Source organism: Tyto alba, unplaced genomic scaffold (assembly GCF_018691265.1).
Source record: "Tyto alba isolate M040663 unplaced genomic scaffold, T.alba_DEE_v4.0 Super-Scaffold_1000006, whole genome shotgun sequence".
NCBI classification, from domain to species: Eukaryota; Metazoa; Chordata; class Aves; order Strigiformes; family Tytonidae; genus Tyto; species Tyto alba.
The window spans coordinates 30,682,420-30,700,173 of record NW_024881272.1 but is presented as its reverse complement, the minus strand read 5'-3'; the positions used below and the strand labels follow the sequence as shown (position 1 = coordinate 30,700,173).

The following is a 17,754-nucleotide window of genomic DNA, read 5'->3' as shown; positions in this document are numbered from 1 at the left end:
TCCTCACTGCTTGGATGAGGTTATAGTGGGGGCAAGATAAAAAGACATCTGTAGAATACATCATAGCCATCTATTGAAATAGATATGTATCTAAGTTACTGTTCCTTTCATCACTCGTTAATTTAGTCTTTCAACGTTCAGTTTCTATTTTTTCATTTTATTTTATTTTGGTCTTTTCCCATTACGATTTCAAAACCACCTTTACATTTAGCATTACAAAACACCCTAGAAATGAAACGAAGAGGAAAAGGTACAGGAGCACTCAGAACACTCAGGTTAGAAACAAGAGTTTTAAAGCTACGACAGTATTAAAAACAAAAGAGAGGTTGCATATTGTAAAGTATTAGCAATAAATCATTAATTTAAATGTGAAACAGCATATTTCTATCAGTGGAAGGTAATTGTATTACATGGTTTAATTTGTAACATTTTTACAGTAATTTTAGTTTCAGGGTTTTTTTTTTTTTTTTTCATTGTAAATAACAAAGTACCTGATCATACAATTCCTCCACAGTCAAACTCTTGGTAGCTTGAAAGGAAGCTTCAGGTCTGATAGGAAGTAATTATAATTTTAGTTTTAATCTTTAATTTCCTCCCCAGATAGAGGTGTTTTATACTAGCATAACACTTGAAGCAGTTTGTTATTATTAGGTATGTAATACAGCAGAAGCTCAGGATCTCCTTAATTACTTGATCTCAAGTAACTGTGTAATAATCAAATCTGGGGGGTTTTAATCTGAATTCATCTGGGCTCTGTCTTTTTATTATGCAATTTGAGACATTTGCTTTGCTCTTTCGAGTCCCAACAGTTTGAACTGTAACTCTGTCGGAAGAGATGGCACAGAGCCTTTCTCTTGCAAGAAGATCTCACTGTCATTAGAGGGCCCTTGAGCTGTCATCTGACATATATAAAGGTGCTGTCCTGTAACACAGACCCAGTTTTGTAGCTGTGCTGTTGGCAGAAGTTGGCTGCTGTTGGTGTGTCACTCTCCCCAACAAAGAATAAAAGCAAAAAGGATGAGGAGCTGTGGCAGAGCTACGCAGAGGGGAGGGAGTCCCGAGTGTCCTCTTCCTTCCCTCTGCTTCCTCGGGCTGCTTAATTTTTTAGCAGCATATGGGCTGCTCTGAAAAGACGAGCTTCTTCCGAGCCTGACCCAGTGCATCATGTTCTGCCCTAGAGATCCTTGCTCCGAGAGGGGCAGGGGTGAAAGGCAGAGCATGGCCTAGTCTGGTAGCAAGAAGAGCCTGCAGAACTCAGTGGTGAGGAGCAGGGTTGTGCTGCAAGGGGGTGAGGTCAGGAAATGTTTTGGGAGCTGCAGTGGTTCTGGTAAGCGGTTCGACCAAACTGCTCCTGGTTGTGCTGTGGCAGAGCACCAGGGAAGAGAGCTGCCAGGTGGCCAGCTGCCGACCAGGTCCATGCACATGGGGCTTCACAGACCCATGGGGCTACTCACCGAGGAGGAGAAGAGCTTTTTTGTTCAGATGAGAGGAAGGATTATTGCCAATATCTACCAACCTGTGTTTTTGTGTACAAGTATTTGTTCAGTGATCTGAATTCAACCATGTCTTTCAGTTTTCTTTTTAAGTGTGCTGAAGCTCTAGGTTCACTAATGTAGCCTGCATATTTCTGATTTTTTTTGTGTAGCTTTTCCTGTATGCTCTTGACAGTAGTGTTAAAATCTTTCAACTTTTCTTTTTTTTTTTTTCCCCCCTGCTCTCTTTGTTCTTTGAAGGTTATGTTGCCATGGGAGCTGTTCTGCCCTCATTCTGGGGACAGCAACCACTTGTTCAACAGCAGTTGGCCATGGGTGCTCAGCCTCCAGTTGCTCAGGTGATGCAGGGAGGACAGCCGATAGCGTGGGGCCAACCCGGTATTTTTCCTCCTACTCAGCAACCGTGGCCATCTGTAGCTGGTCAGTTCCAACCAACTGCCTTCATGCCAACACAAACTGTTTTGCCTTTACAAGCAGCCATGTTTCAAGGTACCATTGCTCCTATAGCTACTGTTCCACCCACGAGTGATTCCAGCAGATCAAGTCCACAGACCGACAGGCCCAGACAGAAAATGGGAAAAGAAATGTTTAAAGATTTCCAGATGGCTCAGCCTCCACCGGTGCCATCGAGAAAACCAGATCAGCCTTCCCTCAGTTGTACCTCAGAGGCCTTCTCAAGTTACTTTAACAAAGTTGGGATGGCACAGGAAGCAGATGATTGTGATGACTTTGACATCTCTCAGTTAAATTTGACTCCTGTGACTTCCACAACACCATCTACAAATTCACGTGAGTATAGCCATATCTTTCCTCAGATGTGACTGCTCCTCAAAGCATTTCTTTCTTTTTTTTTTTTTTTTCATACAGTAAATTGTAACACAGATATGGACTGAGAACCTTCATGCATGGCCTAGCTTATTAAATGTGTTCCAGCCATAAAAGTATCAGAGAGGAATTCCAGAGACCATTGAAATCAACAGCCCCAATAACTGCAGTCTGAAATTTAATTTCTAAGAAGACAGTGATATATGTTCTGTGCTAGGGATATGCAAGCTGTTTAGAAAACGCCCATGACATTCAACCTTACAAATGGTTTCACTTACGTCCCGTTCGAGCTATACCTTGCAGAAATTAGGGGATGAGTATTTATTTTAATAGCTTGATGTATTGGACATGTGGGGAGATTCACTGAAGACCTGTAAAATAAGCTTATCATGTTTGTAGCGTGGAGATGGGGGATTTTGCAGATTGCTGAAAAGGGGAATTTATGAGACACAGATTTACCAGGGGCCAGCCGGAGACCTTCTGTTTTACTTACCTACCATAGGGCAGGCAACTCATACATTCTTAATGCAATGTAGTGGCGTCTCCCTTGTTCCTAAAGACATATGCCAGATGCAGCCAAACTCAATTTGAAAACCGCTGAATGAAATTAAATATATGGAATTGATAATGACTACTGTGTTCAAATTTACCTCTTACAGCTCCTTGTCAGAAAATAATTTTCAGGGGTGATAAAAGTTGAGGGCTGTAAAGCATGAGCAAATTTTGTGCTGCTGTGTCTTTCTAAACAAATTAACAGATATGTATTCTGTTACCTTAATCTTTGTTTAGCTCCAACCCCCGCACCCAGACAGAGTTCTCCATCAAAATCATCAGTATCTCATACCAGTGATCCTGCTGCAGATGACCTCTTTGAAGAGGGATTTGAAAGCCCAAGCAAAAGTGAGGAGCAAGAAGCTGTGAGTAGCAACAACGTTTCTAAATACTGATTAGCTCTTTTTAGCTAGAAATGGCAGAAGGTACTTAAGTGTCATTTGGTAGCATCAGAAACAACTCTTAATAGGACTGGGTGGTATTTAAGGGGGCGCTGCAGACAGAATTCATTTCCCACTTTGGCTTTGATAGATAATAGCACGTCATTTCTGTTGATATGCACTTATATTATATACAAGGAACCAAAGTCAGAGTACATATGTAAGGTTATATATGTTAGTTGTATCCAATGTCCTTTTTAGCATACCAGCATTCACTAATTGATGGTAAGGAAGTCCGAGGTAAAACAACATACATGCTGAGGCTGCAGAAAGAGATGTGAGATTTTGTGTGTTAAAAGATGATGGTTGATGTTGTCTTGCACATTCTTGCATCCTAGTTACGTTCCTCAGTGTGTTCTGGCCCTCAGTATGTGATTTCTTTGCCTTAGACTCAGTGGACCAAAGCAAGAGATGTTATCCAAGCAATGACTGTAAATCACAACGTATCTTAGGCAGATCAAATCCTAAGTGAGCCAAAGGCAAGAGGGACTCTGTACAAAAAAGGGGCCCGAAGGAAGAAAATAATGCAAGCTTGGACTCTTTCCAGTTCACATATTTTCACTGGCTTTCAGGGCCTTTTTCAGTTCTGGTTTGTCTGATCCAGTACCTTCTGAAGTCTGTGGCAGCTCGTGCATGGGCTCCAGCAAGTACTGGTGAGGTCCCTTCCTGCCTGCATCAGCTGTAGGAAACCACTATGGCTTTTGAGAACATATCTCTGGTGAGGTGTCGTTTTCTGGTTTTCATGAGATAGGATGTATTGTTATGCCCACAGCATGAAAATAACCTCGTGTTGACTTTTCACTTTCTATTCTTGAGAAAAAAAGGTGTTATGTTCTTGTATTCTAGCCTGATGGGTCTCAGGCCTCATCCAACAGTGATCCATTTGGTGAGCCAACTGGTGATACTATAAGTCCACAGGTCGGTAGCTAGATAGCGCAGGTTGGGGTAGGTATCTGTCCTTTTTTTCTCTACACCTTGAGGTGCTCACTTGTTCTTCCACCAGTGCCTACCATTGCTTTCATGGATGCATGGTTTATTTTTCCTTTCCATCTCTTCCGTTTTTCCTCTCCATTATCCACAGTGTATTCCTCATGCTCAGTGGTTTGCATGGCTTTTGCCATTCACTAAGTGTTGCAGCTTATGCAAATATCTGTGTTTCAGCTGCCTGCATGCTTTAAATAAATGTAAATTTATTTTACTTTGTATTCAAATTCTAAGGGGAAATAGGGAAACTGAGCCATTACAAACAATGTATTAGGCAGAACAATTTTGTATCAAATACACTCTGGCCTTTAGTCCGATGTAACATATTAAATGGAATAAGACGTCTTACCCATAGACATAACAAACGTTAAGTAAAATTATGTAATGATACATGAACACCTCTACCCTAAATCAATGTGATAATCAGTAGAAGCACATTTATTATCTGCATGTAAAAAATACCGCATGGGTTTGTGTATTTTTCTCTCCCACTGCAAATTAAAAGCATCTGAAAATTATGATCATTTGTATTACCATTGGCATACCGATGTTTTAAAAATTACTCATCAAATGTAAGTCATTTAAATCCAGACAGACAGGAAAGATTGTCTTTTTCATCTTTCATGTTACAGAACATGTTACAAAATGTGGCTGCCAGTGAAGGTTCTGTGATTTGTTTCAATACAGTATATGTATTTTACCAAAAAGACAGTGAAGCTACAAAGTTTTATGAGTACTGAGCATTGTTATTCAATCCAAATACTCTCTAGTGTTACTATTTGAAGGATATGTTTCATTAGCTTCTCCCTGTCTGCCATTCATGTTTTGTATTACCCAAATACATGATCTGCTACAGCTCGTGTGCTTCAGCACAGAGCTCCTGAAGCAAACCCATAACAATGGTAGAACCCTTTCGATTTTTGTACGGAAATTGCATTGCATTTATCAGTGACTTCTTCACCCTGAACCAAAGTAATTTGGTGTCAACTAAAAATTAATAGTTTCATTAGGAGTCAGTTTACTTTGTACATTAAATATGGTTAAAAAAAGTCTTACAGTAACTTAGCTTTGCTCCACTTGGGTGTAATAAGATTATCTCTTAGTATTTGGTGCTGTGAGGAGGCATCTCCACCTTCTCTAGCTTCACCGACACAAAGCCCAGATCTTGGGGGCTGAAGCAAAAGTAGCATTAAGCTTTGTGTCTCATTGAGTGTAAAAATTACAATGTAAGGGCAAAGTCAAGCTGGGATGAGCTGCTCTAGCAAGAGCATCTGTTGGTTACTGTACTCTAGCGAGAGCTGCTTCTACAGATGGATGCTGCCAGATAGTAATTTGGCTTTGCCTTTGCCTGACCTTGCCAGAACTAACATAGCCACCTATCCCAGCTTCAGACCATTTCAAGAGTTCTTTCCTAGATCAAGAAAGAGGATTTGACCTTTTTCTGAGTCCCACACTGGAAAACCACATACATTTGTTTATTACGGTTTATCATAGTCAGGGTAATTCAAAAACTCATCCCAGGGACAATAATGATAAAACCTCTCTAATTTTCTGATTGTCACAAAGATAGTTTACATCATTTGTAAACTAGCATCACACACATTTATCTACCAGGAGTTCTGCATATAACTTGAAACAGCAGTTAAAGTCTGTTAATGCATATTACTGTGTAAGGCAGACTAGTGAGGGACTCCTATTGTTCTGCTTTTATATAACACTTAGTAAAATCCATTCTTTTACCTGTCAAGTGTTTCTGGGAGATACAAGAACAGTGTATTACCAGTGATTCCATATGTTTTTTCTATATTTTTTGTTAATCCTTGTAGAGTCTTGTATAAAATACATATAATTCTCAGAAATATATTCAAGGAAATGTTAAATAATGTTACTGATTATTGTATTATAGTAATTCCTAAAAGCTGTAGTCAGGAACAGGAAGCTGAACAAAAAGAAAGCCTCTATCCAGTAAAGTTACACTAATATCATTGTGCCTCTGTACAGCACCATTCAGCAGCAGTCCATAGGAAATCCATTTGCTAAAACCAGCCCATCTAATTCTGAAGCCTAGTATCGTCAGAGTAATGGAAAGTCTAATCTCCATGGAAAATTATCAATTCAGGACTTACTACTGTGTTGCGTATTGAGTTTGCATTTGGAGAGAAACTTAATGAGGAGAAACATGTAGTACAAAAGAATGACAGTCTGTATAAAAGCCTTTTTTGTGTGTTAGATGGGAGATTACTTCGCTCTTTAGAACATGTTTCTTCACACCAAGAACAACACAGTACACAACTCAGATGAATGGACCTTTCAGGAGCATGACATAGTATTGTGTTCAGAAATTTCAAATATATCTGTTCCCAGCATCTTTATAAAGCAGCTATGCCCATACAACATCTTCACTTATTTTGATGTATTCAGAATACTCACCTGCCTATTATTTTGTACCCTGATCTTTCAAGGTACCATAGCAATTTGGTTTCCTGATTCCTTCTGATACTGCTTATTCTCATTTAGAAATAATTCAGCATCTTTCAGTTACTATCTTCCTTTCTCCATTTTAACTCTCTTCCTTTTGCAGTCTTCAACTTAAGCTCTCAGAATCCTCACCCTACCAGTAGCCATTCTTCTAAGTCACTCTTCTACAAATAGTTATGAGTTCTTAGTAGGTAAATGTGACATTTTATGGATACGTTACATTCTTGTCCCTTTATAGTTGGAGATAAGCAGACAGGACTAACTTTCACAGGTGAAATAAAATCAACTCTTTGTGGAGCTGCTAGCTCAGCCTCAGCAATGGGTCTAGCATGCCGTGACAGTAGGAAGCCCTGAAGCTATAAAACTGAAAGTTTCGCAAAAGCTGCACGAAGGGAGGAAGCCTTCAAACATGGTGAGAAAAGGGAAGCAAAGGGGCAACCTTTGCCTCTCTGATGCCAGCCTTTGGATACCTGTGCTTATGTTGGCCAGCATCTCCTAACAAAGCATCCTGATTTTAGAAGGAATAAATTAGTTCTGAATACTGGGATCAGATATCACAAATGTGGTCTGACTCCATATGGACAACACAAACTGGTTCTTGAAAGCAAATTAGCAACAGGGTGAAAATTCTGAAAGAGAATAAGGGAATATTTGGTACCACATTTATTGCAATAAAAGTCCTTTTAAGTGCTGGAACAAATGCAGCTCTATTGATTTGCTGCCCAGTTCAAGACTTGCACTGGCAGTCGTTCATGAGAGATTCTCAGGAAACCTTCAAAACATTTGTGGCTAGAGCATATCTTCCTGAAAAAGTTGTTTAGTTGTTCCATGAAATGTGTGCAGACAATTATAAGCCCTCAAAATGTGTCACACCCTTCATGATGCTATCAGCACTTTCAGGACAGCAACAGTTCATTAGAATATTTGTCTATCAGCTTTTGGTGGTACTTAAGTGGCTCACTGCCATTATTCATCTTTGAGCAAGTGCCATTCATAGGGATAAATCTTCCTAATAATCTTAGTCAGCTCCAGGATGGACTACTATAAATCTTTAGTTAGCTGTTACTAGGAAGTTGAAAGAAAATAGCAACTTATGGACAAAGCACTGGCTTATCTGGGAGCTTAGAGAGTGTCAGGGGGGCATATTAAGCTGATCCTTCATTCTCCTGTTCCTTCTGCCCCCTTTCTGTTGCACTAGGACTTTGAATGAGCTCAAAATATCAAAGGCTGTATTTGCAGAATCTGCTGCTATCATTCACCTGGCTCAATAGGAACTGAATAGAGTCCAAAGATAAATTCATAATGATTATAGGTGACCTATTCTTACTGCAGGTTCCAGAGCTATCGTTCTCAAACTAAAGACACAGCACTGAGCAGGGCTGTGAACTTGAGAGAGAAGAAATAGTGTTGTGTATTGGGAAAGGGATCACAGGTTGGGAAGTACTGCTTCATTCCAGAGAAATCCTAAAATTGTCATTTCAGGCCTCATGCTCATTTGCTCATCATCATATTTCCCAGGGAATCTGAAAGGACAAGACAGAGAAATTCAGGCTGCTCTGTGAACAGAGGCATCCTACAGATTTGCCTTCATCTCCACTGCTACAATCCTCTTGAAGCTATCCATTTAATGTGGCCAGCTCATACATGGGTTTCTCACGTCTTCCAATGTCTCCAAGCCCACTTGAAATAGCCAGGTACCCTTCCATTTCTCCAATTTCTTCCTCTAAACAAGAGACGATATACTGTGTAGCTTGTCTAGAGCTGTGTACTTGCTGATTGGCAATCCAGCAATTAAATTAGGGGACAAGCTTTCCTATCTTTCTCTGTAATGAGGTCATTTAAAAGTTCCCTGTCTTCTGCACAACAACTGATTTTAAAAAGGCACTTGCAATAATTTAGTATCTTGGAGACTTCTCAAAAATTTGCTTCAAATTGGCCATCAGGTTCAAAAGTTATGAAGAATTGACAAATACGTAGGCAGAAAGTATAATTTTGTGGCTACTGTTTTGTTAGGAAAGGGGCCCAGAAATAACAGACATGTTTCTTTGCTGCAGTTCATTATTATACCAGGACCAAGATAGATCCGGGTTCATCTTTCTGAGTAGTTCTCATTGCTTTTTCATTTTATGGATGTATAGCATCCATTTTGATACTAAAATGACAGAGATTTTTAAACTGCTAATAATTAAACTGGATATTTGAGACTAGGAAATATTCCTGGATAGGTTTTCAGTAAGAATTGAGTCACTTTCCAGTTATAATGCCAAACTAGAAGGTTGCTATCTTTATGCTGCTAATAGAGGCTAACTGTAATAAAAATAACTAAAGATAAGCCACTGGCTGATAATGGGCCACTAGGAATTACCTGTCTTATCACCAAAGATACTTAATTTGAATCCCACTTGCCAAGTTTACTACATCCTATTTTACTGAGTCAGCATGCAGTGGATAGGGAAGATGCACTGCACTCCCATTCCTTTCACTTGCATCCCCAGCACAAGATTCTCATTTTGGCTGGTGCTCCAGCACACTTATTTCATGAAACTCTCTTATTTGAGCTTGCCCTTTCTGATCAGCCAGCCAGGAGTAAAACCATGCTGAGAATCTATTGTAAAGGGCAAAGAAATCTATACGGGCCTCACCTCAACAATCCAGTACATCTTGCCTGAAGCTTTGCACATAGCAGGGTGCCTCGCAGTGATGAAATGACTGCCAGTGTAAAAATGCATTTTTTCCTAACCAAGTCCCGTGTTATGTTTTGTGAGTGAGCTTACCTACGCAAGCCCAAATAGATGCTAAATCTTTCAAGAGGTGCTCTCCAATGATGAGTTCTGCTGGAGAGCAGATGTTAATATCTTTAAATTGGATGCAAATTTACTTCTAGTATTTACATTATGTTATTCAAAACCATTAGCAACCTTGTTACCTCATGCAGGAGCGTACTACACCAGAAATACTTACTGTTTGCTACATTCTTGTTTATTGTGCAAAATGTTCCTTAAAATAGGAAGAACAAACTGATTTTGAGCATGAAGTATCTCTGGAATATGTAAATGTAGCATACATAGGGAAATTTTCTCTTTGGCAGTTCTTGCAATTAATTCTGAGAGACTTCATAACTCAAAATTTACACAACATACTTATAGCTTCCTGAATATTTAGATATCTAACTTGAAGCATGTGTATTTAGACCTTTCTTATCCCTTACTGCAACCTGTCACTTTGGTCAGATAGCTGACCTGTGAATTCATATCCTCTTCCTGCAATATCTCGTTATTTAAAGGCTACTGTTCAGCTTAAGGAGCCCCATTAGTATGTGAGAATAGAGCTAAACACTACTTCGATAGCAGCTTCCAAACATAAAGGAAAACATTTACTTTTCAAACATCTGCCAGAAATTGCATATCCCCAAAGTTGATAGTCGTCTTCAAGTAGGATTTAGCAGCAAAAAAAGGTGCTGCCAGTTGCTGTCTTGGTTTCTCCACATGGGCTGATGAAAGAACATCAGAAGTCTCTGGGCCAGTCCTATAGAAAGGAAAACACTTTAAGATTCAAGGCGTTTATGTGAACTGTAAGCTTTGTATGCTATTTTCTTTGTTCTGCTCTTTCTTTTCTGCCAAAGATCCATTCTTTCATTTCATTCTCTCTGGATCTGTTCCTAACACAGTGTTAGAGGTAGAAAGCAGAAAACATTAGTGAGGTGATTCCGATGATGTGAGAAGAGTTAGGCTCTCCTGCCTTTAATGACATTCTCTGTGAATTTTGCGTGGGGTATGTAAAAAAAGGGGGTTTATTTCTGCTTCCAAGACCCTCCAAAATAATGCTTGTGAATACTCCCCTGCCTGGCATTGTGAGAAGTTATCCATGAAGTCAACAGCATTTGACTCTCCTTCTGCCTCTTTTCTGTCCCTTTCTGCTCTCTTTTGCTCTCTTGAGTATCGTTATCAATACTTTACAGGTATCATTTGCAGTGTTGGGCTACAGGCAAGATGCACTGTTTGAATGATCTCAAAGTAATATTAGAAAACAAATCTCAGTCATTGACAAAAAACTTTGGCTGAGAAGATTGTCCGCAATTACAGCAATTAATTTCTCATTTAGGCATCTGAAGGGGGAAATCAGCTAAAAGGAAGACACTTTTAATTCAAAATGCTCTGGTCTACTGGAAGAAAAATTATTCAAATCAGTGAGGAATGCAGGCCTTTGCTACATGAAGTGTATGTTCAGATAAATATTGAGTACGAATAAAAGAAATTTCTAATTCTAAAGGCTGCCTCATGGATTGTTGAAAGTGCTGATGACCGATGATGAACTCCTCCTCTTCTTCCAAGAGTGTCAAGTTCAGTGACACCTTAGGACACCTGTTACTTAAGTGCATCTGCATATCTTAAAGATATTGGAGGACAGCTCTAATAAGCACGCTTGACATTTTGAAAAGCTCTTTTTTTCCCTGAAGGCATATGAAAAACTGACATCTTTTGTTCCGAAGGGATGTGCTCCCTCCCTCGCCTTTTCTTCTCCTCCTTCCTTTTCACTTCCTTTTGCAATCACCTCAGGTTCAGCAAATGCCTGAAGAATGGCCTGGTGTGTGTCAGGTTCCCACATTAATTAGTACAGATTTTCTCTGAACTCGCTGTAATAGATCATTCTGCCAGCTTCATGTCTGCAGTACATGAAAATTGGCATAGGTAGACTTAACACACAGAATGTGAAATGCAGTTATTTACTCTCAGTCATCTCTTCTGAATACCTTCAGTTTTTCAAGGTCACAAAATATATTTGTGTCTTGCTGGGGATGATTTCAGCAGCCTTTATTTAATCATTCCAAAGGATTTCTCTCATCCTCTCGTAATGCTTGTAGCATACTCAGGGCTTCATGTAGATAAGTGATGGGGGAATCAGAGTCCCTGCAAGCTCCAAAAATGTAGTAATTTCAAGGAACAAGAGACAACTTTTCTTCGCATGGAGGAAACAGGTCATATTTTGGAATTGTTGTGTTGCTCCTCATTCAACACAAGATGCACAGTGAGGCAGGACGGCGCACAACCTGGATACCTGGCCAGGCACCATGAGCACAGAGTAAATATAGCCCTGTGGATCCACCTTTGGGCTGTTTTTCTCAGCAGCAGCAGCATTTTTATAAGTAGCGATTAAAATCCTGTGCCATCCCCTGCCAGACATTTCTGTGCTCCACGGTGCCCAGTGATTTGCCAGCCTTTGGAGGTTTTTTTGTTCAAAGTCAGCTTCTGCTGATTCTGCTGTAACATGAGTTGATTATAACTTGCTTAAATTCAACGTCATGGCATGGTATTTGAATATTTATCAAGCTGTGGAGAGTTAATGCAGTATGGCATTAATTAGCCTTTCTGCCTGTCTTGTTCTTTTTTTAGATGTCATTCTTAGTTTAATAAATTAGTTTCTGGAAATTAAGTAGAATGGATTCCAGGGTCCATGGATCGTTTGCTTCCTACTGCAGCCAAGATGAACATAGTATTGAGAAAGCTCAGAGGGTGTCAGCTATGAAGCATCACTGAAGAACATGGCAGCTTTTTTTCCCCACACATCCAGGAAATTCCCAAGAAAGTATCTGTTAGCAAATTGACATACTCTCTTGCCAGCTTTAATGATTGTACTAACAGTTATACAAACTCCTAATCAAACTGCACAGAGCTAGCTTTTCTCATTCTTCAAAGGCAACTTATGTTGTTATTTTAAATCCCATCACAGCTTCATTCACTCAGCTTTCAGCGAGCAGTTTCTGTTTGCAAGTGTTTTGCTCCACGAATTGTGTAAAACCCACGACTGTGTTCTGCTGTCGACCTACTGGGGGGTGGTCTCAGCCTGGTATGAGTAACAGTGTTGTACGCCAGCCACATTTCTGGCCTGTAAACTTCAAAACATCTAGTCATATAAATATCATTTCATTTCTTCATATGTCTGTGCCCAGCAATACCTCCTGAGGATCGGTGCACAGGCAATACCGGAAGAGAATATTGATAGCAAACATTCATTGTCTGAAAAAAGGTCACATTTTCTTCACAATTCAGCCAGGGTGCCATGATCATTCAAGGCAGCACAGAAAACAAACACTTCCTTTGTGTTTTGACTCATGAGGTATTGCTGTTCTCAAGCAGATGTTCTAAAAATGTTCTAAAAACTGTCTGGAGACATCTCAACTTACTTTATTTTTTGTTATCCTCAGGAAGCAGAACCTCTCTACGCCCAAATCAACAGACCTAAGAAATAGCATTGTTGCAGGCTTGTGGTGCTCCAAGACTCAAATGAAACCCAGCAACCTGGCAGGCCTTTGGCTTTCATGCTTTTTTTCTGATTGATTTTGACTGACAAAGAGAGATGATTGCCCTCCTGGACTGGCTCTACAAGTGTTTCTGACATTTTTTGTTGGCAACCAATGGCAGTTTCCTATGGCAGCACAAAATAAAAACTCTCCCTGCTTATCATACCACGAGTCCAGCCCCCATCCTCACAAGTCATGGGTATCCAGATTAGGAAATCTTACTCCTTGGTCTTCTTTTAAACATTTGTTATCTTCTGTATGCCACATATAAATAATAAGCATCTGAAATTTATTGGGTATTCGACATTGTTTTTCTTTTTGGCAAAAAGCAGAGTCTGTATGTAGCAGTGGCATTATCATTCAACAGCCTTTTGGGCACAAGTTGGCACTTTTTATGTCATGGTGACATGTTTTTCATCATCATCTACATCAGGCTGATCCTGACTTTTTTTTTTTTCCCTGTGTAGACATATTTAAACAACAACAAAAAATACTGACAGTGTCATTTTTTTTTTTTATTTCTTTTTCTGTAGTTTTGTATGAGTGACAGATCTAACAGCAAAACTTCTCCTGCAGAAATGATTCCTAACTTGAAACCACAGAATAAAACTCGGTTGTTTATCCATCTGACTGAAAATGTTGCCAAATGGACCTTTAAGTTCTAGCGCATCATGAGGAAGAAATGCTGCTTTCTGTTTGAATACTCATGTTGTGGGTAGAGAATGGACATCGAGTCCCACTGAGGAAAGATGAAAGAGTCAGTATTTCCTAGGAAACTCTAAACAAAGTGCAGAAAAGGAATATTTTTATTTCTTCAATATCTTGCTGCTGTAATGCTATGCAGACAAGTGTTTTCTTCTGTGTGCCATTTTTGATGAAAAAAAATCATTTGCCAAATAATACTGGTATGATTCTGGCTTAGGAATTTGGATGAAGTGGACTTTACAAATGGGACAAGGATGGCATGGATTTTGGAATAACAAACTGATTCTGTGATCAAATTGTTCATCTTTATCACTTTTTGTACATCAGAAAAATCAAATCGGATTTTTATTTTATAACTTGAAAAAATCTTACTGTTAAACTCTTTAATGTTTAAGGGGAAATGGCTTTAAGGAGTTCGAATGAAAATTGACAGCTTTTTTGTAAATATAAATGTTATGAAAATTCTTTTACTAATGCCATTACACAGTAGAGAAGGTAGCAAGTTGCAGTGCTTGGGAGGTGTGGCAAACCCAGTTTGTGGTTCTCACATCACATGCTTACAATAATGGGCTGAAGCTCAAGTGCATTTGCCAAAAGCAGTCAGCTTGTCGACGACTAGTGAAATTAATGGGAACACATGATTCTATGATCTAGCGTTATCACACGGACATATCCCACTTACAAGAAATCACATTTCATTGACATTCCTTTGAACCTCTGCATAGAAGTCATCAAACTGTTTACACGCAGAACAAAAGAATTTAAAACTTCCTTTTTTTACATTTATGAAGCAAAAGTGCAGTGTTTGGGTTCATATGTTTAGCACATGATTTTCATAAAGAATCTATATATTTTTGCCCTACAGAGAATTGTTATACAGGTCAAATGTGTTTTCCTGATGTTCCTATGCAGTTACAGTATATTGAATTTAGTGGTTTAACACTAAAAAGAAAAAAAAAAAAAAAAAAAAGATGAAAAAAAGAAAAAAAAAGAAAAAAATAGAAAAAGGAAAAAAGGTTAAAGAAATCAAATGATTAATCAGTTTTTAGGGTTATTGTGCAGATTTTGTTTTTAAATTGACACATTAGGTTTTACATTTTTGTCATGATTAAAATAGGCCTGGAGTTATAAATATTTTACTTTTATTATAAGCTAAAAATGGTTTAGAAGACAGAGTAACTGGGGTGGCAATTGTTGATAAGTACATCACGATTCCAGTCTTTTACTTCGAATTAGAGAAATGTGCATTACAGAATGTATGTGAATGAAAAGTTAGCTGTGAATAGACCTAATGAACCTGCAGAGAAGAGAACTTTTATCCCCATTCATGGTCATTTGATACTTATTCTGTAGTCATGTGTGAACAGCTTTGTAGCAAATCTTATTTTCCCATCAGAAAGAAGACCAACGTTTCTAACTGGAGAAGATAAATTAAAACTTGGCAGATTGAGTGTTCTAGGACTAAAAGCAGAGGAAAAAGCGTTTCTAAGGGACATTTCTTTAAGAATATTTTCCTAATTTGCACAGTGGTGCTACTTTCTTCCTCAGCGGCTCGTTTAGGTTTTGTCCTACATATGGAACCATGAAGACAATTTTGGTTCATCATAGACATTCATGGTTTAGTATCATCAGTGCATTTCCAGTTATGGGGTAAAACGAAAAAGAAGCGATTTATGTCTCAGAGGATCCATTGACATCATATTTGTAGGAAGCAGATGATTTACGAATAGGTGCTGAGGGAATGAAGCTGGGATTTTAGTGTCGCATGGGAGACAGCTGGACCATCACCGTGGACCTTTGTCTTACCTTTACCAACGCTCATAAATAAAAACAAATTCTTAATTGTCTTGTCGTACGATTAGATCATCCTTGTCATGGTTGAGATGGACTGGAAGGCGTCTGCACTCTACCAGTATTGTAGATAACTAAAATATCCAGCTTGTGCAATTGTTTAATCTCTCATCCTTCACTAGCACTAAATTCGTCACTTTAAATTTAAAAACCAGGGAATCCCACCAGCCATCCTGTTACCATCCCCCGTAGGTTCTTGATCTTTACCTGTCATAAAAAGATATTTTGATAGATCGTAGTCATCCAAGTGTCTGATGAAACCTTTCATCTAATAACGTACTGGGCACCTTCTTTGCAAAAATGTTTACTCCGTGGTTTTCATTCATTTTTATTTCTGCATTCTGACACATATTTTTTTAATAAAGATGAGAAAGATAAAATGACTGTTGCAGTACATTTCTAAACCTACTTTAACTTTACCTCAGATATTGACCATTTGTTAACATATACGGACACATTATTTTTAACTTTATGTATGATGCATTCAGCAACAACAACAACAAAAAAAAAAACAACAAATTTTTAGAAATTTTCCATTAATTTCTGTAACACACCATGTAATACTGTTATGAATAAAAACATTTTAAAAATGCGTCATTTCAGTAAGTTTGTTTCATAGCTTTTGCTATTCTGTAATAACTCTGCCAATCTTACAGTGCAGTGTTGGTGTCTGTCATGGCTGATATTTTTGACAGTGGAAATATCTGGGAAAGGAGATGAAAAAGTGCCTCGATTTGGGGAATACCTTAATCTTATGCACCTTAAGTGTTGTTTATCTTGCAGATGCTTAACTTGCTGCTTTTTATTGCTGCCTCCCCATTTTTGGCCTCTTTTTGGATGTTTCAGGATGATCATCCCAAACCAGTAGATATTTTAGTCACCTCCTGTAAAATCACACGTTCCTGGGACAGACCACACTGTGCAATGCTACCAAAGCTGGAGTACCGGGTACACTGAAGTGTTTTGCTGGTGCAAAACTCTTGATGCTGCATGTAAAATAACGTTGTTTGATATTCAGAGGTACCGAGCACTGTGTCTCTCAGTTGAGAAAAGGAAAAATACCACTCTTTGCCATGTGAGTAATGCAAAAATGCAAGATAGAACATTGAAATTTAAGGGTAAGAAGTACATGACTATATACAGTACGAGAGAGATGTGTGGAAGTGTGCACGTACATTTTATTGTATTTCCTCTTCTTGATGTCTCGTCCCTTTCTCATCCGACAGAAATGTCCAGCAGGTCATGCTGAAACATTCTTAGCCTTTGTCAGTGAGCATTGTTAAAATACTTGGATCCCACCTAAGAATAAATGTCATTCTGTTGTGATGAAAATATGCTAGCGTTAATGTCATTTTGGCTTTGCATGTAGCAGACTCTATTCAGATGTCCTTGGAAGGAGGAACATGATCTCTTTGATTTTCAGCAAGCTATGAAACATCAACTTAAAGGGAAATAAGACGCAGCTAAGCATGGTTTTAAACTAAAATGCATTTTTACAATGTAGGACAAATCTAGTCTTGTTGATCTGGTACCCTCACAGTGAAGTTGGTTTATGTTGAAAAATCAGAAAAATTGGCTCGTGTTACACAGTTGCTATGTGGACTCAGTTTAAAAATTCAGAATGAGCAGGTCTGACATCTCGTTTGGTGAGGGTGAGGAATCTCAAAGTAGGAAGGACCTGGTTGTGTGTTAGTATTGTTCAGAAGGGAAAGAAAATCTGATTCTTACTGTGCTGTGTCAATGTACTACATGAATATTATTGTAACTTAAGTGTACTAGGAGTCTCTAGATTGTATATGAGGGTATCCAACTCAAGCATGACTGGTTCAAGAAATGGTCCTGATTTAACTAATGCTAATTAAGGCCGTGATCTCCTGCAGTAATGAGAATTTATTTAGCAAATGGTTTGCAGAATTAACTTGCGGTTTTACAGAAGTGAGGACTCTTGACAGATCTCTCTTTTCCATGCCGGTGACTTCTGGGGAAGCAATTGATTGTATAGACTTGGAATATGCAATTTTAACTCACTTATGTTGGATTAAAGGCAATGTTTATGTGCTTAAATCACTACACAGTGACAGTTGCTGAAACAGATAAGCTAACCTCTTTCTTCCTTTTTCCAGGGTGT

At 38.8% G+C, this 17,754-nt stretch overlaps 1 protein-coding gene across 12 annotated transcripts in view; it reads left to right on the top strand.

Moving 5' to 3' along the window:
* DAB1 (DAB adaptor protein 1) overlaps window positions 1-15,621 on the top strand; it is a 470,931-nt gene extending 455,310 nt beyond the window's left edge. For 11 of the 12 annotated variants that reach the window (XM_033008814.2, XM_042785080.1, XM_042785108.1 and 8 more), the window contains 4 exons: window positions 1,734-2,282; window positions 3,108-3,235; window positions 4,157-4,255; window positions 12,975-15,621. In XM_033008814.2, coding sequence (XP_032864705.1) covers window positions 1,734-2,282; window positions 3,108-3,235; window positions 4,157-4,240 — 761 coding nt within the window. In that variant the 3' untranslated portion in view covers window positions 4,241-4,255; window positions 12,975-15,621. The remainder of the gene's footprint in view (window positions 1-1,733; window positions 2,283-3,107; window positions 3,236-4,156; window positions 4,256-12,974) is intronic. The other variant, XM_042785090.1, reaches the window with a different exon arrangement.
* Window positions 15,622-17,754: the final 2,133 nt, after the last annotated feature.